Source organism: Cydia fagiglandana, chromosome 13 (assembly GCF_963556715.1).
Source record: "Cydia fagiglandana chromosome 13, ilCydFagi1.1, whole genome shotgun sequence".
NCBI lineage: Eukaryota > Metazoa > Arthropoda > Insecta > Lepidoptera > Tortricidae > Cydia > Cydia fagiglandana.
The window spans coordinates 985,824-1,010,493 of NC_085944.1; the positions used below are offsets into that span (position 1 = coordinate 985,824).

The following is a 24,670-nucleotide window of genomic DNA, read 5'->3' on the forward strand; positions in this document are numbered from 1 at the left end:
AATACCACAGTGGGATATTTTAATTTCTTTGAGGAACATCATGCGCCTAGTTATTATATTCATTATCTTGTAATTTTAAAATAAACAGGAAATAATGCCAAAATGTTTTTCTATGAGCTTGCGTGTATGGAACTTTTTTAATAACTTGACATGTACGCCTTTACGGTTTTGGATAACCCATTTAAATGTGAACCCCCTAAAAAGTGAGATTATTTTGTAATATTATTGTGAAACAATTCTGCAATAAAGGTAATTAATGAAAATGTGTAGTTATTTTTTAGCCAGGAACCTAAAAGTACCATCAACATATAGTCGCACCAATAAAAGTCTGCAGCGAATTTGATAGCCCACGCAGTGTAAGTGTTACGTATACGCCATAATTTCATAAACGTTTGACGTTTAAAATGACGCACTGCGTGGGCTATCAAAGTCGCTGCAGAGTTTTTACGGTCTGACTTTATCCATCACAGCAGTTTTTCAATATCTTTAAGACTAGCAAATGTTGGTATATGTCAACTGATAGCTCTTTAAAATTTTTGTTTCTGTATTTTTGTCCCAGGACTTATTAAAACATGTCTTTATCTACAATTGTTTTCATTACTTTTATTACAGGAGTTTATCGGTTCTTACTGTGATTCTCGGCAGTGATACGAAAAAAAAAACCAACATTTTTACTGTTTTTTATTTGTTTTCCATATACAGACCCTTCCGATTTCAACATTAAAAATATCCGATAGATTTGGGGGTACGTAAATCATTGAAGTTCACATAAAATTATTAAAAAAAATACAGACGCGGTCCGTGACGTTCACAAATAATGAACACTAGTTCTATAAATATATGAAAGTTATTTTATAATAGATATTAAGCGCGGTCCAAGCACAAACGAGTAAAACTTCACACTATTACACTATGTACACGCGCCGCCACTTACTCAATTTAAAAATCCGCCATCGCAAGCGGGAATTATGCTTTTAAATGCCTCGTGTGGTTGCGGACCTCGCCCGCTCGGCCGCCCAGCTCGCGCTCGCTAGGGCAGTGTGTAGCGCACGTAGGGGACCTCCACGTCTTCTCCGCTCTCATCATTGCAGCACAACTCGAATACTAGAGCCCGCACGTGAGGTTCCAGCTTCTTGCGAGACACGCTCGCTACCACCTCCGACATGGGCAAGTTCAGTCTCTCGGCACATTTCTGCTTCAGCATGAAGAACGAATAAAGCATGCACACGCCCTGCGACAGCATAGTAATCTCCAGCTTGTGCTCATTCTTGAAGTAATCTAGGAACTGCTGAAGGGTCACCTCGCCCTTGACTTCGAAGCGGTCCCAGAGCGTCCACTTCTTGTCATAGTACGTGTTGGTCGGGGCCGCGATTGGTTCAGAGAATCCGAAGAACGGAAGTGCCAAGTTGACGAAGCCGTTCTTGAAGACATCGAGAGTGTTGAAGCCTTGAGCGAGCTTGTAGAGTTCGAGGCAGACGAGTCCGGCGACTACTGAAGTTGTAGTCGCTATGGCGGGGATGATCTTTCCGGCGATGAGCTTAGAGCGATGGCGGTCAGCGGGCGGGATCTTATAGTTGGCCGCACGCAGGTTAGAAGCTGCTACAATAAAGTCCATGTGGAAGTTAGAGTCGTCATCCTTCTCGAAGTCGAGCGGGGTGATCTTAAGGCCGCCGAGGGTGGAGGGGTGTGGCAGTTCCTTGACGAGCGACTTGGCGCGGTCCACGTCCGGCTCGTCGTTGTTTTGCTGGAGCTGGGCGTCGGTCACGGCGATCTTGATGCCGGATTTGGGGCTGAATTCTGGTACCTGAAGAGAATATAGTAAAAAAATATATATAATGAAAATCTGATACCGGTACAGCTGAACAAATTGCTACTAAATTCCATATCAGGGCTTATTAAAGTGGGGTACACGAACCTACAGAGTTTGAAAATGCTAGTTCATGATAAAGGGATCATTTAAGTAGGAATTTTACGTAAAAACTCCGTAGTGATATTATTTTTGATCAATTTTGATGACATGGAGAATGGGGAGTTCTGCATAGTGTTAGTGATTAGTGGCAGTTCTCATTCGCAAAGCTAAAATACAAAAACAGTCATAAACATAGTAATTATAATATATTTATTTATTAATAGCGTCAATGACCCTCGTTGTTGTTGTAGGTGACTTATTAACACTTGGGCATCTGATTAATTTACTATTATCGCCTAAAAAGTATACTCACAGGTACTTGAGCGGCCATCTGCGCGATAGCCTCCCTGTCGGTATTATGCGGCAGGCCGTACACGGTGGCACGCAGGTTGGCCGCGGCCACCACGTAGTCCAGGTGCAGGTCGTCGTGAGGGTCGAAGGCCAGCGGCGCGGGGCAGCGCTTGGGCCCCGACCAGAAGGGGGCCCCGGAGGTGGTCTGCTGGTCCGGGGGGAAGTTGTACAGCAGCTGCTTGATCTGGTTCACGTACTGCGCCTCCCAGTGCAGGCGCGCCCACGTCACGCAGTCCGCAAACGTGAGGGGCCGGTCGTTTATTGCGTTCTGGAAAAAATATAAATATTAGCAGGGGTGCGAAACTCGGCCAAACTCGGCTCCGCTCGGCTCAGCATTGCTCCGAGCAATTATTAGGTTTGTCACCACTTGACTTCCTTTTGCGTGCACGACCACAGATAAGATAATCACTTGAATTTTGACAATCCTAAATAGCCGAAAGAGATAATGCCATATATTAGAAAGGGATAGCATGATTCGACCCTGAACCGGTGACGAACTTCAGTTTTGTAGGAAGTTTCCTTTTATGTACGGCAGTACTATTATTTATTTTGTGATATTAGTAAGTATATAAGGGTTGGGAATTGGAAATGGCAGCCCCTGTGTGATGTAAAGTGACTTACCTTGACGCTCTCGATAGCCTCAAGAGGCTGGCTGCCCGGCAGCTTCAGAGTCCGCTCCTCCCAGTGAGGATCGGCCAAGTACTGAAAACAAATAAAACTATTGTAGGAAGATCACAAGAAGGTTAAGAAAGTTGCCACATTACTCTTCGTCTCCCGTGACACCGTGCTCAAAATTTTTTTGGTTAGCCTGTTGTGGTGTCCCACTGCTGGGCAAAGGCCTCTCCCCCTGATTTCCATGACTCCCGTTGTAGTGAAAATGAAAATTTTAAATCTACCTTAAAGCTGGTCAATATTTGGCTGGCCAACTCGGCAAGAGCCCACTGCAGTTTAAGGCCAGTTTGAAATATAGTTTATTTTATTCCGGACAAGAATAACAGTATGAGGATTCCCTACTAATGTTACTCTTGCCCCAGCGTTTATCAAACCCCATCTAACCTTACGCTTTCTGATTTAAAAGAATTGCTAAAAATATACAAAAGTTGCTAAAATGTATGGAAGAAAGTTGCTAAATTTAGCATATCTCAAATTTGGTACTGACCTGGGCAGCATGTTCGGCCGCCTGCCGGAACAACCCCTCGAATTCATCCCGAGCCCACTGCAGCGTGTGCTCGATGGCGTTGGGGAAGTTCTTCAGGGTGCAGATGGGGATGCTCTTCTCCGGGGGGTCCTGGGATGAGCTGTACGACTCGGTGAGGAAGGGCACCACGACCTGAAATAACAAGAACAGATAAGTTATTAGCTAAATGTAATACAATTGTGAAGACACAGTCCACCATCCAGCTCTTCAAAGTAGTCTTTCTAGAAGAAACTTTCAGTCTAAGCCGAAGACCTAGCTTAGATAATTATTGCCCAGCATATTGCCTAACTTATCTTAGCGCCTTACTTGCACCATCTCAGTAACCCGGGGTTAACCGGTTAAACTGTTAACCCAGTGTCAAATTGCACTGGTAACCATGGTAACTCCAGTTTTGACCGGTTCACCCCGGGTTAGTAGAATGATGCAAGTGGGCCTTAAATAGTTACCTGTGTATTGCCCTTGGTCCCAAGCGTACCACTCTCAAGTAACGGCTTCCTGTAGTACACACAGCGCCTGTCCATGTATATACGCGCGTCCACATTGTCCAGAGCGTTGGCTACTCCGTCTAACTCTTCAAAGAAGTGGTCGTCGTATACGGACTCGGTCTCGGGGCACACTCGGTTCTCTTGTGCGAGCACGTTCATTGATGGGTTCATGCGTTTGATCACCTGGAAATAATGATTGGGTTATTATATTGGTCTAGAAACATAAAGGTAAAGTTGTGTGCAAAATAAAAGCAGTGCATTCATACTAGAGTAACCAAAATGACTTTCGTTTAGATAGGTCTTGGTTGACAATTATCAAAGCATCAGCGAAGCAAACAAAGCAAGCAGTTGGAGAAAAACCAACAACAAGGTTGCATGCGGCGGTAGTTTACGATAAATGTGGCTCTAGTGAAAAAGGGTAAACAAGCCCCCTGTAAGCATCCATTGTAGCCCCCAAGATGGCAGAATCTACTCTGCACAAGAAAATATACGTGAACTGTTGAGGGCAGCACTTGTTTTGGCGTGAAGTGTCAATGTAAAGTGTCATTCAATAGAACTTGCTAACTATGTAAACAAACCGCCATATTGAAACTGTCACTGAATGATGATTTCAGTATGACGGTTTGTTTACATAGTTAGCAAGTTCCATAGGATAACACTTTACAGTTTATTTTTCACACTGCACAAGATGGCAGACCCTCCAAAGCGCATGGTTCCTATCGAGCTTTTTTCGCTAAGCCGGCGCTACTCACCCTAGCCGCAGTACTAGACTTGGGTTTCTGCACATCGTAGGGGCGGAACAGGAACTGGCGGTTGAGGTTGCTCTTCTCGATGAGGTCCATGTCGGTGACGGTGACGCGCCCGCCGTCGGCGCCGACGCCGATCATCGCGAAGTTCTTCAGGAGCTCGCAACCGATGGCGCCAGCGCCTGGTGGACAAAGTGAAAAATTAATACGGTATGACATCAATTTATTAATTTCCGCTGCCTAAAGGTTGTCTGGAAGAGATCGCTTATTAGCGATAAGATCGCCTGTCGTTTACCTGTATTATTTGTGTTGTTTTCTGTAATGTGGTGTGCAATAAAAAGTATTTGTATTGTATTGTACGACATGCCACAAAAACATTTCATTTCAAATTGGCGGCCAAGACGTCACACTATTGAGGACATAAGCTTAATTTCTTATCGTGACTGTCCGACGTCAGTGCCAGACTGTCCGATGGACTTACTTATGGCACTGATTAATAACACTAGACCGTCAATCCCCTTGACATGCGCGTAACCAACACGCTGCTAATTTTCGTAGTCGACAACTCGCCATCTAGCGTCAAGTAGCGGATTTAGCAGTACTGCTAGTTGTTACGAGTGTCGCGACATACAATTTACAACTAATATTATAAGCGGAAGGAGTTGAAAATTGAGTAGGAATATATGTAGTAAGAAGTCGCGGGAGGACATAGGGTGGTATTTATTAATCATCATCATCAACATTCCATGCAGACGAAGTCAAGGGCAGATAAGTTTCAAGTCGTGAAGTAAATCAGGATTTGAGACTATTTTACTTATCGTAGTTGTCGGTATACGATTTTAATATTAATACTTAAATTACATAATCATATAATCAAAGCTACGCGTTGAGAATGAAACGAATCGCAATCATAACATTAGCCGCAAACAGGATTACATAAACCGACCAAGTGCAACGGCGTAAGGTTTCACGCGTTACGTTTTGCGGTAGCGATATAGGTATATTCTTGGTTTATGTTCAAATGTTAGATATGAATAACTCAACATCTCAAAAAGCTTAAGTAGCTCAAACAGCCGTTAAACCAGGGGTGCGAAACTTCTGACTTCGGTCAAACTCGGCTCCGCTCGGCTCAGCATTGCTCCGAGCAATTATTAGGGTTGCCACCACTTGACTTCCTTTTGCGTGGACGACCACAGATAAGATAATCACTTGATTTTTGACAACCCTAAATAGCCCAAAGGGATAGTGCCATATATTAGAGAAAGGGACAGCATGACTCGACCCTGAACCGCTGTCAAACTTCGTTTTTGTAGGAAGTTTCCTTTCTGTACGGTAGTACTATTAATTATTCTGTGGTTAAACTCAAACGGGAATAAGGATGGTATTCCACTTGTCCAAGCTTAAAAAATGTGAGACAAATGCGTTCTTCGAATTGGACAGCTAATGTAGATGACCTAAAACAGATCCGAACATTATGCGGTTACTAGTTTCCAAATGTTGACGTTTAGTTTAACAGAATTATAGGCATCGTAAATGGCTATTTGGACCCGTGTAATAATATTTGCTATTAGCAATAGGGCAATGATCAGGAACCGAATGCACAAAAAATATGCAGCTGTATAGTTCCTAGTTTTGTAACTGAGCCCGAGCTAATCCTATTGTCTATTGTTAAGTAAAACCGCTTGTGCCACGTGCCACAACCACCTGCATAAAAACCTGCGTAATTCGGTTACTGAGTGCCGGCGAGTCGAACACTACAGTACCAGTCTAAAATGTGTCATCGAGATGCGTAACAAAGGCGCGTTATCGGAGAGCGCACCTACACTGGTTTTTTGAGCGTTGGACTAGCCCGCGCTCAGGTGCCAAATAGAATGAGTATGACCCTTTTTTGCAGGTAAGTAGCACGTGCGGTTTTACTTAACAATAGACAACAGGATTAGCCGCCGGGCTCTGTTACAAAACTACGCACTATACCCGCCATTCACCTTTCATTGACCGTATATTTTAAAAATAGCCAAGGCCGTTACGTCTAGCCGCTAAATATCTAGCTGCTAATAAACATACTATGCAGTTAGGGCCTTTTAGTGCTAGAATACCTATCGGGTAACATCGTTGTGATACTTATCGGTCAATGATTATGGTGACTAATGATAATATTAGCTTTGTGATTGTGGTGATATATGTGATATGAAATAATGAATTAATTAGAACAAATCCTTCATTATTCGAGGACTTTTTGCTATCATGAATATATAAAAATTATAAACCGAGTTATGTTTATCATTCGTTTATTAATTTATTTAGTCACACAGAACCGATATTAATATGCATTGAAAACTACGAAAAGTCGAAACGTCTTAAAAATAAAAGTGCATTTATTTTGCGAAAGGAAACGAATGATATTGATATCCTTCTGAAGGCAAGCAAAGCACATGCCGGTTTGTGGCATTTGTAATTTTTGTATCGAAAGTATAACCTGCCTTTCTTTGTTTTATCTTTACATTTAAAATAGTTATTTACGATACAAGTGCGTAAAAGAGGAAATTGGAAACGAGTGGAGATAAATTAAAACACGACCGAAGGGAGTGTTTTAAATCGACACGAGTTGCGAATTACCTATTCGCACGTGTATCGTACAACGTTTTACAGTACATATGGTCCTTTAAACTTTTGACATCGCACGAAAAAAGTATCGCACTAGTGCGGAAAAATAGAACCATATGTACTGTATAAGTAATACATACACGGTGTAACATGAGTAAACTGAATAATTTTAACAGCGTATTCCTGATCATATTTAGAGACAAAAATGTCGTATAAACTTTTTTGAAATTCGCCTAGTTTCAGAGATATTATTAATTTTAAAAAAAACAAATTTTTATTGTTTCATAGCGTAAAAGGCCTTTTTGATGGTGATGTTGCTGCTAATGCTGCTATGGGACGTAGTCTAAATATCCTTATTGATAGATGTCAAAAAGTGACAAGTTACACTTTGCAAAACGTAGGTGCTACGAAAAAAAAAAGTAAAAATCAATTTTAATTGACATGTTTACCAATAACATTTATTATTTATGTACAAATACATTCAAAAAATGGAAGAAAATCAAAACAAAAAAAAATTTTTTTTTGGCGAAATTGACCTAAACTCATATTACATTTTTTACTTCTTTTGACCTCAGAAATGCGTGGTTAAAATTATTCGGTTTCCTCGTGTTACACCGTGTATAATAATCTTAGTTGAATGCGAGGAAGCAATCAAACAAAGCAAATCGCCAGTTTGTTTTTATAACATCCACTGATAGAAGAGCATTCACAGGATGATAAGATAACATTTAATTGGAGTACCTATCTTTTCTTTATCACATATTACGATCTATGGGGAGATGAAATGTTTTCAGGGTACCCAAAGGGTAAAAACGGGACCCTATGTCCTAAGACTAAGTCTCCGCTGTCCGTCTGTCTGTCACCAGGCTGTAAACTCATGAACAGTGCTTAGCTAGACAGTTGAAATTTTCACAGATGATGTATTTCTGTTGCAGCTATAACAACAAATACTAAAAACAAAATAAAATCAATATTTAAGTGGGGTTCCTATACAACAAACGTGATTTTTTTGCCGTTTTTTGCGTAATGGTACGGAACCCTTAGTGTGCGGGTCCGACTCGCATTTGGCCGGTTTTTTCTTTTTACAAGGTGGTAAAATGTTTTTGGTGGGATATATTAAAATTAAAATCACGAAAATGTAAAAATTATTAACAGGAACTCTATGCTATTAGGGAAACTTTTTAGCAAGCCTATCTCGAAATGGTTTTGAAATCGATAATGATACATTTTAGTTTAATACAATATTTATATTGTGATAGTTATTCTTACTACTTAGGTACTTAGCTAACTTTGGCGTCAATTGGTAAAAAAAATATGATTCGATTGAAATAGACCGTGTTATATACGTCAATAAAAAGTAGGCGAGCAAAAAAGTGGCCTATATACCCGCAGTCGTTCAATCCTTGCATATTTTAAACACCAGTGCCACGGCTCAACGGCTGTATCGATCCTAGTCGAGTCACGCATACCACAATAATATATTAATGGGATGTCTAGTCATAATTCATTGAAAGCCAGAAATCTATCAATCCTCTTGAAAATCTAGGCAGTGAGTATTAGGTCAGTATAGTATAGTAACTATCACATTTATTACGTAAAATGCTTAAACACATCAACAATTTTCTGGATCTATATCTGAATCCCTAAAGTCTTTTCTCCTATCTTTGCATTCCCTAATATTGTTTGTCATAATGATCAGTTGTCCGAACACTAAAAACCCTAACTTTGGTTTCCCTAATTACTGATTACTTATCCTAATGTTATTGAGCATATTTTCTTTTATGCGAGGGTCGCAGTTCTAACCCTAACCTAACCCACTTTTGTGGCAGCAAGTTCTAAAACCTAACCATTTTTTAAAACCTTACAATATGGAACATAATCGTTATGACAATTGATCGTTAGGGCATGTGCCCATTAGGACAAACCAGTTAGGGCAAGTGACTTTAGGACAAACGTTGTTAGGGATTCAGAATGACACCCCAATTTTCTATGGAGATATTGGAGATTGCTTAGCACCATTTTATTTCACTTCTACTCTCTCATGTCGCGCTGTAAGGAAGCTTGTATGATCTCCTGGACCAGATTTCCCGAAATTATATACCACATCGGTGGCAAACAAGTACACGGCCCGCCTGATGGTAAGCAGTCACCGTAGCCTATGGATGCCTGCAACTCCAGAGGTGTTACATGCGCGGTGCCAATATAGCAATAAATAGTATACATATTCACTTACCAACAACAAAGTACTTCAAGGATCCCAATTTCTTCTGGAAGTCCCGTCCGAACACAGCAACCTGGCCATCATATCTCGAGCCGGTCGGTTTGCAATTCTCCTCGGTCAAGGCTGAGCGGTCCTTAGGCAGGCACTCGATGGCGTCCAGGTACAGCCATTGGACGATGGGATGGAACTTGCCGGAGCAAGCCTTCATCACCTCCTGGGCAACTACGCCGCCAATGGCTGCGTTCATCGGGTTCAGGTCACCAGCGGAGACCTGTAAATATGTATGTTTATTTTAGTGTTAATGCCTACTGATGTTATAAATGCGAAACTTTTTGTCTATCTGTTACCTTTTCACTTTTCGCTAAAACCACTCGACCGATTTAATTTAAATTTGGTAGAAATTGAGATAGTTTGAGACCTGAGGACGGACATAGGATAGTTTTTACCAAATCATCATCATCCTACCCTGACGTAATCGCGCAACAAGTCAACAACATATATAGATCTGCAGTCTTTTGTTGATAAACTCATTTCATTAGTATTGAGTGGATCATTTTAATCCATATTAATTTTTATTTTTATTTATTTATTTATATAGCCCCTTAGACTGGGTGAGAGAAATTTGTATGTTGGTTGCTGTCTTCTATATCTATAGGAAATCTCTCAACTCAGTGTGCCTGTTGGCAAAGGCCTCCTCCAATAGCTTCCATTGTTTCCGGTCTTGGGCAACTCTTCTCCATTTTGGTCCCGCAGTGAGCTTCAGCTCATCCTCCCAGCGCATTTTTTGTCGTCCTTGACTTCTTTTGCCATCTCTTGGATACCAGTTTGTCCATATTCATTCATTCATTCATTCATTATTTATTCATAAAACATAATATTTTACATGTCAAATAAGGTAGGTACATAGACAATTTGTACATTAGGTCTTAGGTAGATAAGTATTTAACTATCAGGTAAGCAAGTACTTAAGATTACTAATTTATTTATGCATGTGTTGCATTATTTTGTGAGTAAGTTTGAAAACACAGTTCATAACTTAGATCTAAATATTTGGGTCACTACACGCCTCGACAAATTCGTCAATAGTATAGCAAGCAAGGTTTATGAGTAATGTTTTTAGGCGATTTGCAAATACAACGTCGCTTTGTACTAATTTTATCTCCACAGGTAGTGAGTTATATAATCTTGCACCCGTGACACCGAGCGACCCTCGAGTTTTTGCAAATCTGCAACGCGGCACGACCAAAACATTACTTCGCCGGGTACTGGAATGAGTAGTATATGTGTTCAGGTTTGCTCTCACATATTTGCAGGCGTTCAGTATATATGCGCTAGGCAGGGTGATGATTTTCGACTCCCGAAAAAGATCCTTAGCGGGATAGTCGTATGCCTTTCTCATTATAATTCGAACAGCTCGTTTCTGCATCCTAAAAGCCCTGTCTCGATCGGCCGCGGCCGCATATTAATAGTATAACCATAAAAGTATCTGTTACCTTCTCATACCCCGACTCATTGCGTTTTCCATTTTCGAAAACTTTTGGCTGTGGCGCGGAACAATCATTTCATGACACGGCAGCCATGCCATGCGTCATAGAATATGATGACACTCCTCCCGTGTCATACGCCACACGTAAAAAACATTGATGACACGGCAGGCGTGTCATCAGCACCGAATCGGTTAAGTAATGACTAATGAATCATTGTTGGAAAGTACAAAAACGATTATATTTTTAGAAATCCACCCCTTGGGTAAGAGGCCATACGTGGACCAAATTCAACGCGTGCAGATACATGTTATACATTCATCAAAGGCCAACTGAGTAGGTAATATTTTGACATGTTTGCATAACCGATAATGTGATTGTTGGGGTGATGGGGTGAAACAAGGTCAAGTTCATGTACTCCTCCAAAGGTCTACTTATAGTCATGATTTATGAAAGTAATATTGTACAGTCGCCATCAGATATATCGGAGCGGCCGCCGACAAATATCTGACATCTTGTACAATTGAGCAGCATGAGCAACCAAGGTTCTTGACATGACTTTATTTCTAAGAGAATTAACATGTGAGTAAGTTAATATTGTTATGAACACATCACCAAATTAGCTAGGTATTTCAAACACACAGAACCTATAAATTTTTAGTTTAGCGTATAATTACTTAATTTGAAATTACCTCCGACGTTTCGACGTTTCGAGGCCGGCAGTTTCCCCGTGGTCTCGAAGAAACCGTTTCCGTAAATAATAACGAATAAAAATCGTGATAGTTTAAATACTTTAAATCAAAGACTTCCAAGGAAGATTTTGTTTTGTACCTGATAGAAACGTAGAATTGTAAAATGTTTATTTTTTATTTAGTATAAATACATGGAAATCATGTTACATAATTCATAAGGTCAAACTTCAAAAAATTCCCAATATCATCAGATTTGGTTTCATATATATTCCCTACCTGGCTAGCAACAGTTTTTTTGGAGATCATTGATTTGCAAAACATTGTTCAACTTATACATCAAGACTTTGTATTTTGACTTTTAAATTTCGTGTTAACAAATTTTAATATATAGTTCATGTATGTAGTTTTAAATCTATCTCTTCTTAAATAGTTTGTTGCATTGCTTTAATGCATTTACTAATCATCAATGCCATATTTAAATGTGGTGATTCTTTACCTGTACCTATTTTCCATGGTTGAGACCTTGAATAATAATTACACCTGCATAGCCATAATTATAGGCCTTTGCTTACTAGCTGCATGATTCATTTCTGTATTAAATATTTATTACTACACCAGCACTATTTATACATAGTATTTTGAAAAAAAAAAGCTTAATTTAGCAAACATCATGAGTTCCCCAAATTCTAAAACCAGTAAATGGTTTTTAGACACCCTTAAATACCATTCTACAGCACTCCATACCACTTTTTTACCACATTGTGGGTATTATTTAAACTACTAGACACTACAATAGACCTATTATGTAAGGTTATCTATAAAAAGTCTGAAAACAAAATCATACCTTGCAAAATGTATCCATAAGCTCAGTATTGATTTTCAATGATTCTCCATTTTCACACTATGGGGTTGAACAAAAAAATAACTGGGTAGGTAGGGTAGGTAGCCTAAAGAATTTGGCAGTTATCACTACAATTAATATCATAATTATCATATCATCATATTTTCTGGGAAACATCGTATTTGTCATGCTACTACAGTCAACCTCAGTACTTTTTGTATGGAGACTGAAATAGCATGTCATGTTCACACGTTTCCATGAAAATACAGTGGAAAATAATTATCTGTTTGTTTCTAAATGAGCATTGTTAGCTTGAAATCTTGTTTTAAGGTCATTAATGTCATTATTTATAAACCTATGCCAAATTTGAGCTTTCTAAACTAAGCTAAGAGCTATGGACAGATGGATAGGCAGATAAACAGGCATGCTGCAACTAGGTTTCTAAAAAAATTCTGGCTTTTGTAAAACAAAATAAAAACAAATCCTACCTTGCAGAATGTCTCCATAAGCTCAGTATTGATTTCCAATTCACCATGCTTGTACTCTGGATCAGCTAAAATGCCCTTCAAGTAATCCATGAACTTGGCAGCATCAGCATTACTCCAGGGCCTCGGCAGTCTACCCTCGTTCTCCTCAAACTTGTAGAGAGCAGCAAACCCAAAGTGCAACTGCTGCGGATAGTCGAACTTGCCAAAGTCCGTAATAACAAACTCCGGGTTCTTGAAAGATTCTTTTAAGGATTTAAAGGCTAGTTTCTTGGGCATCTTGACTTGAGTCACAATGCCGCCTCGCTCATATTTGGAGAAGCCGCTGGTGTCTCCGATGTTGAAAGTGTATGGACCCAGGACTTTGATCTGGCGCGGCTCACAACCATTTAATTCTGTCATGCCTTGGACCTGTTGACAATTATATATATTAATCGATATTTAACACCAATCATAAGTAAAATAGGATTTACACATCAATAGATTACATTCAGTATACTGTCATTCTTATTTGTGATTCTTACAAGTTGGGTTAAAAATAGATCTAACCTCACTGAAAGTGACATAGTCCCCATCTTCCAGTCCATGACGTGTGTCGTCCAGACAAGTGACCACCCCCTGCTGGTCGTTCGTGATGGCGGCAATCATAGCCGACACCGGATTCTCACCGTTCACATCGCGAACTGTAAACTCTTCACCAAAATCACAGAACACTCTAGAAAACAGGCCCCTCGTGTCCGCGATAATCAGCGCTATATTATTAGCGTGAGTAATAGCTGCTACACGCTCCTGTTCAGCCCAGGAAGCGCTAGTGAGAACCACCACACTGAACTTGCGGAGAAACTCTTCCGTAAGAGCACCCGTGTACGCCGTAGTCGGCACATAGTGATTTAACTCAGCTAGCTGCTCGACTGAGGCCGTCGCACGGTTCCGACCTATCGTAGCCTCCGACAAGTAGAACTGAGAAGATAAATCCGAGATTGTGCAGTTACGGTCATCGTGAAGAGTCACCGACTTCACACCGCCGAGAATCACGTTTTTTGCGACTTCCACGCCCAGGCCTCCCAAACCCGATATTAAAACGTCGGAATTTGCCATTCGACGCATAGCATCGTGGCCCAGGACGTATAGCTGCCTGGAATATAGGCTCTCGTCGATTTCATCTTCCATGCGCGTTCCATTGTTCGCCATTGCTGAAGAATTGGAACGGGATTCTCCTGTGTTTAGCTTCCGCTTTTTCGCCGGGGGGTCAACGGAATTATCGGCGACTTCAGCACTAGACATCGGGCACGAACGCGCACAATTTTGCCAGAATTTTGCTTTGCTTTTACCAAGACAATCAGGAAAATTAGCCTTCAAACTATTGAGAGCGACATTCGCGCTTCGTCAGAAGATGGACCGCTTGCTTACTCACTGTCTTGAAGTTAGCAACGAATAACGTGGACAATATTAATAAGAAATGAATTATTTTTTGAATGTTAAGAAATGAAGACTTTCTTTTCTCTTTGCATTTGGCAGAAATATCTCTAAGTTCAAGGGTCTAATAATATTTTATTTTGGATTTTGAAAACTGAATTCGCGTTTGCATCAAATTACAATTATTACTGGCAGCACCGTTTACATGGTTTTTTTTTTAGTAACTTTGACACGAATGCTTCTTATTTTTTTGGAAGATGCATTCGATTCGATTCGATTATATCTTCAGCGGCCAACAAATTGATTTTTATTTTCATATAATTTGTATTACAGAATGAATTTGACTGACTGACTAGATCAAGACTAAATGTTCAGTAATTGGCATTTTAATTAAATTGGACTATTTGGACTAAAGTGTTCGCACAGCAGATTTATACCAATGTGTAGAGTGTAGAGTGCTACTGAGCGTAGACTGGTAACAACTAAAATTAGTAGAAGCAGAAAACTAAACTTTCTTCGAAGGGAATAATTGAGAGTTATCGATTATTGGCAAAACTGTAGGTACTCAATTTTTTATTAAAAATAAAGTATTTATTTGTTTACTAGCAACACTAGCCCTTAGTTGTCAAATTGTCAATTTTCCATCTGCGGCTAATTTCAGTGCGGTACACTTCAATTTGTTTCGATAGAGATAGAATTTTCAAGTTCACGAAACCCGACCAGCCATTCTTGTTTCGGTCTCGAGCTCGTCGCGTCCGCTGCGCTTGACGCTCGTTTATTTTGTTATGCGATGTCGGGAGTGAAAGGAGTTCTGTAACGCACGAGTGTTTTCATTAACCGTACTGTTTACAGCATGATTGTGTAAACTGGACTAGACTAATGTCTGTTGTTTGTTGAACGAATTATCAAGAAAACGTAAACATGGTGCAGGAATTCGTGTCTCCCGTGAGGGTCCACAAGTTCCCATTCGAAATGGTTATGGCTGTAAGTAGTCTTGGTCATATAGGTAATCATATAGTTAACACAGAAAACACGACTTGTGTATTAAATAACAAAACAATTGTCTGCAGAGATATCTTCTTGAGTATCTTAAACAGTTAGAATGTTGTTGGGCCATAAAGGGGCCTATTTCTAACTAGACATCCTTGTAAAACAATAAATTGAACCCAAAGCATTATGTCTGATGAAATCAAATGAAGGAAATTGCTACATAAATTACAGGAAACTGTGTTGTTTTGACACATCTTTTATCAAAATCACACAAATTGCTATTATACAGAGGTGTCGTTATTATTATTACTGAAGTGCTAGGTATTATTAACAGCATTAACTTAGTTCTAAAAGCTAATATTGAATAAAACTAACAAACATTAAAATAAACAACCATTCACACAAAGGTACAATTACAACTAATTTATAACACAACAAACTTGTTTAGGCATTAAAACATATAAAAAACTTGTATACACACAAATTATATGCAAATGAACAGTGGTTGTACACGCAAGTTAAAGGTAAAGTAGATAGTGCCCTTGACCACATTCCTTACCTTTATGATTTACAAATCAGTAATTTGTGAATTTATATAGATACTGAACTGATTGTGCTAGCTAGTTTTTTTTAAGCTTTGTATCTACTGAGTATTTACACCTTGGTGTGTTCAGGTTCAGTCGCAGATAAACTACCAAGTCTACCAACTATGTAGTGTTCAATGAGTACCCGACACACTTGCATTGAAGCATTTATCAGGCACAGGCTTTTGAACCAAAAGAAATCTTAATTGTCTGTCATTTTATGAAATATAGACAATGGGAGTGAGTTAAAGATTAACTAGGAAAAGATTTAGTTTAGTAGTGCCACTGTATCTTTTTGTAAATGAATGCTTTATTTGTTAAAAAACGAGTCGGACTCGCGCACGAAGGGTTCTGTACCATAAAGCAAAAAAAAAACTGAAAAAAATGCAAAAAGAAAACGGTCACCCATCCAAGTACTGACCACGCCCGACGTTGCTTAACTTTGGTCAAAAATCACGTTTGCTGTATGGGAGCCCCACTTAAATCTTTATTTTATTCTGTTTTTAGTATTTGTTGTTATAGCGGCAACAGAAATACATCATATGTGAAAATTTCAACTGTCTAGCTATCACGGTTCGTGAGATACAGCCTGGTGACATACAGACGGACAGACGGACGGACAGCGAAGTCTTAGTAATAGGGTCCCGTTTTACCCTTTGGGTATGGAACCCTAAAAAGAAAACTAGGGAAAGTAAGGCAAAAAATGCTAAGAACAAATTTAGAAACACAAATCTAAACTCTGGCCTTCTAATAATGGTTACAGATAAAAAACTTCAATCAGGAAATATCTTCTTCTTCGTCGTTATCCTCACAGCTGAGGGTCGTGACCACCATAAGTAGCTCTGTCTATAAGAAGCCTCCAGGCTGCTCTGTTCTGAGCCTGAAGAAGTGCGGACTGTGTGCCACTATTAATTGCCTCCAGGAGTGGATCCGTCCAGCGAGTTGGAGCTCTGCCTCTACTTCTTGTTCCCTCGACACGGCCAATCATTATGATTTTCTCGAGGTTGTGTGATTCTCGTCTCGCCACGTGTCCAAAGAAAGAAAGAGCTCTCCTCAAGCAGGTTACAGAGAGAGGAGTGAGGACTTTTAGTTGGCTTCGGATTGAAGCATTGGTGCGGCGTTCAGTCCACGACACTCCCAGCATTTTACGCCAGCACCACATCTCGAATGCGTCAATCCTATCCCTTAGCCTAGCTTTCAGCGTCCATGTTTCGGAGGCGTATAGGAAGATAGAGAATATGAGTGTACGCATTAGTTTAACTTTTGTACTGCGGTAGATGTTGCGATTCCTCCATATCTTCTCTAGGCGCGTTACTGCCGCCTTTGCAATCTGAGCTCGACGTACCACTTCGCTCTCGCAGTCTCCATCATTACGAATCAAAGATCCCAAGTAAACAAACTGTTCTACAGACTCTAGTTCGCGCAACTCGAACGTTCTCTGGGATTTTCCCGCTCGGTCGACAAACATCAGTTTGGTTTTGTTCCGGTTTATCCTTAATCCGTACTCCACACTAACGGATTCCAACTTTTCCAGCAGTTCCGCTATCTCACTTTCGTTTGCGCCAATGATAGTGGTGTCATCAGCAAACCGCAAGTTGTTGATAAGGTGACCACCGACTCGGATACCACCCTTCCAGCCTTCCAACACTCTGCGCATTATGTGCTCGCCAATGAGGTTGAATAACTGCGGGGAGAGGATGCAACCTTGTCTTACGCCACGTTCGGTTTTAAAAGAATGAGACAACGTATCATCGAGTCTGACTTTCGATTGCCCGTCAGCATAGAGGTTCTGCACTAAAAAGGTCAGGTGTTCCGGTACTCCCATCTCCGACATGATTTTAAACATAACAGCCCAACTGATACAGTCAAACGCTTTAGCATAGTCAATAAAACAGAGAGCCATTGGGATGTTAAATTCGCGCACTTTCTGTATCAGTTGCCTCATATTCAAAATTTGCTCCCGAGTTCCTCTATTCTTCACGAATCCAGCCTGCTCTCTAGCTATTTGTCAGGAAATATAAGTATAATAAATAATTATTTTATATTCTAACACAGAATCAGCTTCAAACGCAATAATTAGTTTATCCGCATCATCAATTTTTATTCCAAATCATGATTGGTCTCTTTTCAGTTTTAATGTATGTCCCATGATTTAAAATGTGTACTAATTAACAAGACAATAAGAGTCACAGTCAATGATCTTTTTAAAATATTCATTATTGTTTCGGCAATAAAAGACAAGGTATTTAAAGATCTCAGAATTATGCCAATAAAACAATAAGTATGATGTATGTATTTCCATAATTAGGACAATATGCTGACTTTATAAGTGATTATAAAGATTTGAAAATTGAAATTATGTAGTAAATTTTAAATTACATCATTGTACACATGTTTCCATCTCAGTCTAAGGATGGTATTCCACCTGTCCAATGTCATTGCGTCTCACTCTTTCATTAAGCAAAATGTGAGACGCAAATACACATTGGACCAAGAAATTGGACAGGTCGAATACCACCCTAACAAAAATCCAACTTAATGATGTAGTATATGTGCTTGTTTACAACAAAATCAGTGGTTGAAAGTAAAGTGATTAAGCTGTGTACAAACAAACTACAAATACACATTATGACAGGAAGAAAATATGCAGGAAAATACTTCATAAATATTGCACTTTATATTCGATGACATAATTCTACAATATTAAGACAAACAAAGCATTCATCAAATCATCACCTGCAATAGTATAGAATAGTATGTTATAGTATAGAAATAAATTTCATATCTTTAGTTGATTGCTTTTATATTTGTGCAAATTGTGCATAAACATGCCTGCATTTCATAATCCTTAACAAAATTTTTAAGTAAAAACAGAACCAAGAGTCTCATCTCCATTTGGATCTTAAAATAATAAACAAAATATCTTTGCATTTCTGGATTTTAAATATTCTTTTCATTTATTAGAATCTTTAAATATTCGAATAGTCTTTATACCTATTGTTAAAGCATTTTTACTGCACATACTTGCAAAAAACCTGCTTAATATTCAGTGCATCGAATTGCAATAATTTAACTTGAAAGTCGGCATCCTTGGTCCGACCAAGCATGCTATAGGTATAAAGCTGAATCGTGTTTTTATTGTTACCAGAGTAAAACAAGTAGTTTATTATTTACAAGTGGTTATCTTCGTGTAAAAGTCCATTGTGAGGCTTTGATAGATGCATTTTATGGCTCCTCTACACGATGGGCCAACGCCGGGCACTCCAAGGGACGCATTTATGCGTTAGAGGGAGCAAGTGATATTGCTATCTCATTTTACCGCATGGCTGCGTCCCTTGGAGTGGCCGGCGTTGGCCCATCGTGTAGAGGAGCCATTACGGGCCTAGGCCAGCCAGCATGACAATCGTGAATCGACATACGCCAAACGAAGAAAAGGATTAAGTACAGCGTTTTCTGACACTAAGTTTAGTGTTAGTAGAACACAAGCGTACACAGCGCGCCATAATGCACCTGCCGCCTTCAAAGTTAGGATAATTGTAACTGCCTACGAACGTAGTAGATAGCAATAATGCCAAACATATTAGAAGATATTCAAGATACACTACTTTTGTAAGTTAACTTTGCTTTGCAGTTTTAAATACTGATGTTTCAGAATTATCTTTTATGTTCTATTTTGCTGCATTTTATAAATATACTCTGGTCTCGTGCCGCATAAATGTGACAGTGGCCTTTTCTCTAACCTTTTTACCGTTGATATGTCATCGCAATAAGTATAGACAGCAGAAAAAGTTGCTAATCGAACGTAGCTTTCCAACTGGTCTACATTATCTTATCTATAAAGGGTCTAGCCGCAATCCCACAGTGAAACTGCCCCTGGCTGAAATGTACTTATACCTTTCTTAGGCGCGTTTATTTGTCTTATTATAAGATATCGTTTTACCAAATTTCAAGCCTAGAATTCCCTTGGTTTGGCAAAAAAAAAGTTAAAAAAATTAAAACTATATTTTTAAGCTTTTATAAACAAGTTACAATCTTGAGTTTTTTTTTTGAAAATGAACTACTATTAGGTGCATGTAACATCCAAATTTCAAACCAATAGAACCACTAGTTTAGCTCCAAAAAAATAAAAACGATTTTATAAAAAAAAAAATTCAAGGGGATTCTAGGCTTGAAATTTGGTAAAACGATATCTTATAATAAGACAAATAAACGCGCCTAAGAAAGGTATACATTTCAGCCAGGGGCAGTTTCACTATGGGATTGCGGCTAGACCCTTTGCGTCCAGATCATTTCAAATCCTTCGCCCACTTAACTCCTTCACTGCTTACCATACATATTAGACACAAACAGATAAGCAGCGAAGGTAAACCAAAGTTGAATACACGTATTAGGTTTGTAAACACTATGTGTCGAAACGTGAGCGTGACCGCGTATGACCATGGCCATGCGAGGTGTTTTGCCAGACATAATGTAACATATGGATATGTAATTGCAAGTTACAATATTTATATCCTTATAGGTAACTTAATAAATATGTGTTAATTTTCACGCCTAATTAGTTTAGTGTTGTTACGACTCGAGTTCATGAATGGTCCTAAAATTATAAGTAGGTATGTATTACATAGAACAGAAGTAATTAGATTTCTATTCCTCCCTGACCCTATTGGCTAACAATAGTAATCCATAGACAATCGTCTAGATTACGCAGCGAAACCTAACCCGGCTAAATGAACCATAAACCGTCAATTTCACTGCCCATAAACGGTGTGGAAATCGTCAGCCGCCATATTTGAGCCACAGTGCAGATATTTAAAAATTGTGACAGTGTTTTAACACGTTCAAATTATGTTACATTTAGTTACTATTTTATACTCTACAGTCAGCAGCAGAAGTTGCTAAGCGGGTGAGGTGTTCAAAATGATCTTGACACGACTTTGTTATTAATAGCATAAGAGCGTGACAAGGTAATTTTTGGCACCTCGCCTGCTTAGCAACTTCTGCTGCTGACTGTACTAATATGATGGTACCGCCATAAGTTAAGCGGACCCCCCAAGTTCTCTCTAGCCGTGGCAAAAAGCCGGGACAACGCGAGGAAGATGATGATGGTATATGATTGATATGATGGTATAATGTTTGTAATACAAACTTAAATGACGCACATATTATGTGACAGAGTAGAAGGAAAAAGAAAGTATTAATTTAACTAGAGATTTATCTGTCGAAGTCCGTTCCGCATCAGAAGTACCTTTTGATGCTAGAATAATAAAAAAAAAACCGTTATAAAAACAAACACAATTTGATGCGACAAAAGGGACATGTTTTAGACCTCAAACACTTCAATGTTTCTAAATGACGTTTTTTTTCCTTGTAGAAAACACGCAATAAACAAGATAATAATTTTCTGTCAAGTATTATATGAGTATGATGACTGTTCCTAAATTGAGGATAATGGCAGGACGAGCTAAACCTGCCTATCTTCGCACGGTATTACAGACCGGTTGTACAAGCTTCGGTCACAACCGGTCTCAGACCGTGTAATCATTCGATCAGACCAACCAAACCAGAGTAACCTGACCTCCAAATGTATTACACTTAAATACGATCTGGGAGAACACTTGTACCGGACTAACGTGCTTAAATGATAAGCGTTTGGATTTACAATACAGCTGTCAGGACACGTGATAAGTTGATAACATAACTTGTTAGTAAACATGAATCCATGGCGTGTTAGCTACAATATACTAACCCTATTTCTATGCCCGGTTTTGCGCGATTTTCAAGGCTGACGGAAGATTGCGCAGGATAGAGACAAATCGAAAATTTCGTCATCTCGCTCTCTGTCGCTCTTGCATATTCGGAGAAGAGGCATTTTAGACAGACCAGACAAACGAATGAACGAAATAGTTCGCGGGAGTCGCTTAAACGTGTCAGAGGTCAAGGACAATTTTGGTAGGTTGCGCCGTGAAATTTGTTTATTTGTTTTCCCACAAGAGTTACGGGTTAAAAGCTTGTTTTAATACACACTGAGCGAGGCCAAAAAGAAAACATTGAAGTTCGTAATTTCGTCCTTAATTCATCAATCATTGAATTTTCTAACGAGAAAATAAGTCTCTTTTTAAAACTTAATTTAGCCATGAAAGTATTTGTCTTTGTCTTAATTACAACATGTTAAACATGTGTATGGTGTTTGGTATATGCCTACCATATCATCATACTACGATCCTGACTGATAGACCCTGGCTAAGAAAGCGTCGTTCGTAAGTACATATAAGGAATTCGCAACGTGAATCGTGACCTCAAATTGCGTCTGGCGGCTGGCCTGATAAGGAAGTCGGCAGTTCAAAAGAAATAATTGCTTAAATATTTTTTTGCTGCGACATACGAGTGCCGTATGGGGTATGAGATGAACAATGTCGCGTGTATTCAATTTAACGACAATGTTTCTTATTTGATTGTCATTGTGGTGTCTCCTCTGTCATTGTTAAAGTTGAGCTACTTACTTCCATACAAAGAGTCCATCCATAATCTCCATTGTCCATTACGTGAAGGCCGTGAAGCGCCATATACTCCTAAATTGCGCTAACGGAGTTCCGAATGTCGGGTGTAAATGGTGTAATTAATACAAGCCATAGTAAATTCTATATAATCAGACTTTGGTCGCCAGGCACAACACCCGCCAGGAGGCCCAGGAGAGAGTAACTATATTGACCATCCCTACACCATTATATCAGTCGAAAAGTACACCGCTACACCGCCTACCCAAGAAGGATCTTTACGACGATCGATTGCATGCATTTTCAACCGATGACGGTGTATCCAATTGGGAGCCTTTAGCAAAATGTAATTTGCATCTAGTAGATAAGTCTCTTAACCTATGTATATTAGGCAGTAAGCATCCCGAATAAAATAAAATAAAATGTCCGGTATCGTGTAGTACCTAAACCCAAATGTTTGTGAGAAACTTTACAGCGGTATTCGCTGCCATAACGATGGAATTCGGTGTTTACGTCTGGCATTGCAACACCGTTACGTTAGAATCTATTTACTGGACTTGCTAATTATAACTTGTTGAGTCTGAGTACTGTAACGTGCACACTGTTAACTGACAATTTTACCAATTGTAAAGACATTAAGGTCTCAATTAAGAATTTTTTGCTTAATAGGTAGTTTGGTACGACTGTGATGTCCACAGCAATCGTTTAGGTATTTCAACTTTTTAATATTTCATATCACTATACCTGCTGAGTCGGGACCATTTCGTGACCATGATAGTATTACCTGTTGTTTTATCTATAAGTTTTGTCACGAATAAAAACATTCTATTCTATTCTATTCTAAAATATTCGTACCGAAAAATTTTCTCATATGCGAAAATCTGAAAACTTCCTTAGATATATCAACATGGACTAACTAAAAGCCAGAAAAAGAACCCACATTTAATTTTTTCATAGGGTCTTAAGTGTAGTTAAAGACAGAAAAAATACGAATGTCTCTAATTCTAAATCCCATACCATTCTGTCCACCGGTTACAGACCCAGTAATATATCGCTTAAGTTTTTCACGTTGCGGTTGTTCCCAGCAATATTTCCAGCCTAAGGGTCTTTTATACCAAAGCTAACAAGGCAAAAGCCTCACAAAGTCGTTGACCCATACGTCCAAATTTGTGAAATACCAAAATGAAACATTCTCACGTAAATTTTAACTTTAACAGCAAGTCATAAAGTTCAGAATAACACAAAGCAGAGGTTATGATGGGTCTTTATGAAACGGACGGAGGCAATCGGTCATGGCAAGTGAAAAATACGCGCTTCCTACCAATTCTATCTGAAACTGCATCTAAAATGAACCTTGAGTATTACGAAATACGCTGCAATTTGCTATGCAGCTCTCTAAATCGCCAAATTGATTAGAATACCGACACAAAGACAACGATATCGAACGTCCGTTTGGAAATTGTTAGCGATTTCGAAAGTTATAAATCCTGTTTTGGATTTCGCCGAAATTTAATGGTAAATAAATACCAAACGCCATTAAAATAAGTTTTGTGAAATTTGAACTTTATCATTGAAACAAGAAAGTTTAATATACAATGATGAATTTGAAGAATCCTTTTCGTTATGATCATATTACCAATATCACCAGGGATCGGCTACCGGTATTTTTTGTATGGGGTCGAAAACGGTATTCTTTGTTTGTTTGTAATTATTTCATTTGTAATTGGGCAAGCTAATAATACGAAGTTAATTTGAAACACGAAACACTTGCACAGTAGTTTGGTATAACTTTTTATTCTTGTCAGTACCAGCGTCAGTAAACTTTTGACTTTTAACCTTTAGATTAAAACTACTGTGATAAACCCACACGCATTTCCGCAAAAACAACACCGATAGTAAACAAATATACCGAACTAATATTCTGCCCGGACCGTGTAATCTAACCCCATCTTCAGCTTTGAGAGTCCACAGCACGGGGCATCAACTCCTCTTCTTCCTCGCGTTATCCCGGCATTTTGCCACGGCTCATGAGAGCCTGGGGTCCGCTTGACAACTAATCCCATGGTTTGCCGTAGGCACTAATTTATATGAAAGCGACTGCCATATGACCTTCCAACCCAGAGGGGAAACTAGGCCTTACTGGGATTAGTCCGGTTTCCTCACGATGTTC

The 24,670-nt window shown here is 39.3% G+C and overlaps 2 protein-coding genes across 2 annotated transcripts in view; one reads left to right on the forward strand and one right to left on the reverse strand.

The window, feature by feature from the left end:
• Positions 1 to 750: 750 nt before the first annotated feature.
• LOC134669954 (ubiquitin-like modifier-activating enzyme 1) lies at positions 751 to 14,500 on the reverse strand. The gene is made up of 9 exons (XM_063527586.1): positions 13,566 to 14,500; positions 13,020 to 13,427; positions 9,527 to 9,785; positions 4,696 to 4,871; positions 3,905 to 4,126; positions 3,420 to 3,590; positions 2,882 to 2,962; positions 2,223 to 2,528; positions 751 to 1,804 (listed from the first exon to the last, which is right to left on the reverse strand). Exons 1-9 carry the CDS (start codon positions 14,298 to 14,300, stop codon positions 1,031 to 1,033), a joined length of 3,132 nt encoding a protein of 1,043 aa, XP_063383656.1. The 5' UTR covers positions 14,301 to 14,500; the 3' UTR covers positions 751 to 1,030.
• A 571-nt stretch (positions 14,501 to 15,071) lies between these two features.
• The window catches only part of LOC134669972 (protein real-time), a 90,195-nt gene continuing 80,596 nt past the window's right edge, over positions 15,072 to 24,670 (forward strand). Inside the window, exon 1 of the mRNA XM_063527618.1 lies at positions 15,072 to 15,416. Within this exon, the coding sequence (XP_063383688.1) occupies positions 15,354 to 15,416 (63 nt within the window). The 5' untranslated portion in view covers positions 15,072 to 15,353. The remainder of the gene's footprint in view (positions 15,417 to 24,670) is intronic.

Excerpts from the sequence above, each read along its gene's own strand:
- LOC134669954 (XM_063527586.1), bottom strand. The coding sequence starts at position 14,300 with ATGTCTAGTGCTGAAGTCGCCGATAATTCCGTTGACCCCCCGGCGAAA. Across the intron at positions 4,872-9,526 it reads CTTGAAGTACTTTGTTGTTG|GCGCTGGCGCCATCGGTTGC; the intron begins GTAAGTGAATAT and ends TTTGTCCACCAG. Across the intron at positions 2,963-3,419 it reads CGGCCGAACATGCTGCCCAG|TACTTGGCCGATCCTCACTG; the intron begins GTCAGTACCAAA and ends ATTTGTTTTCAG.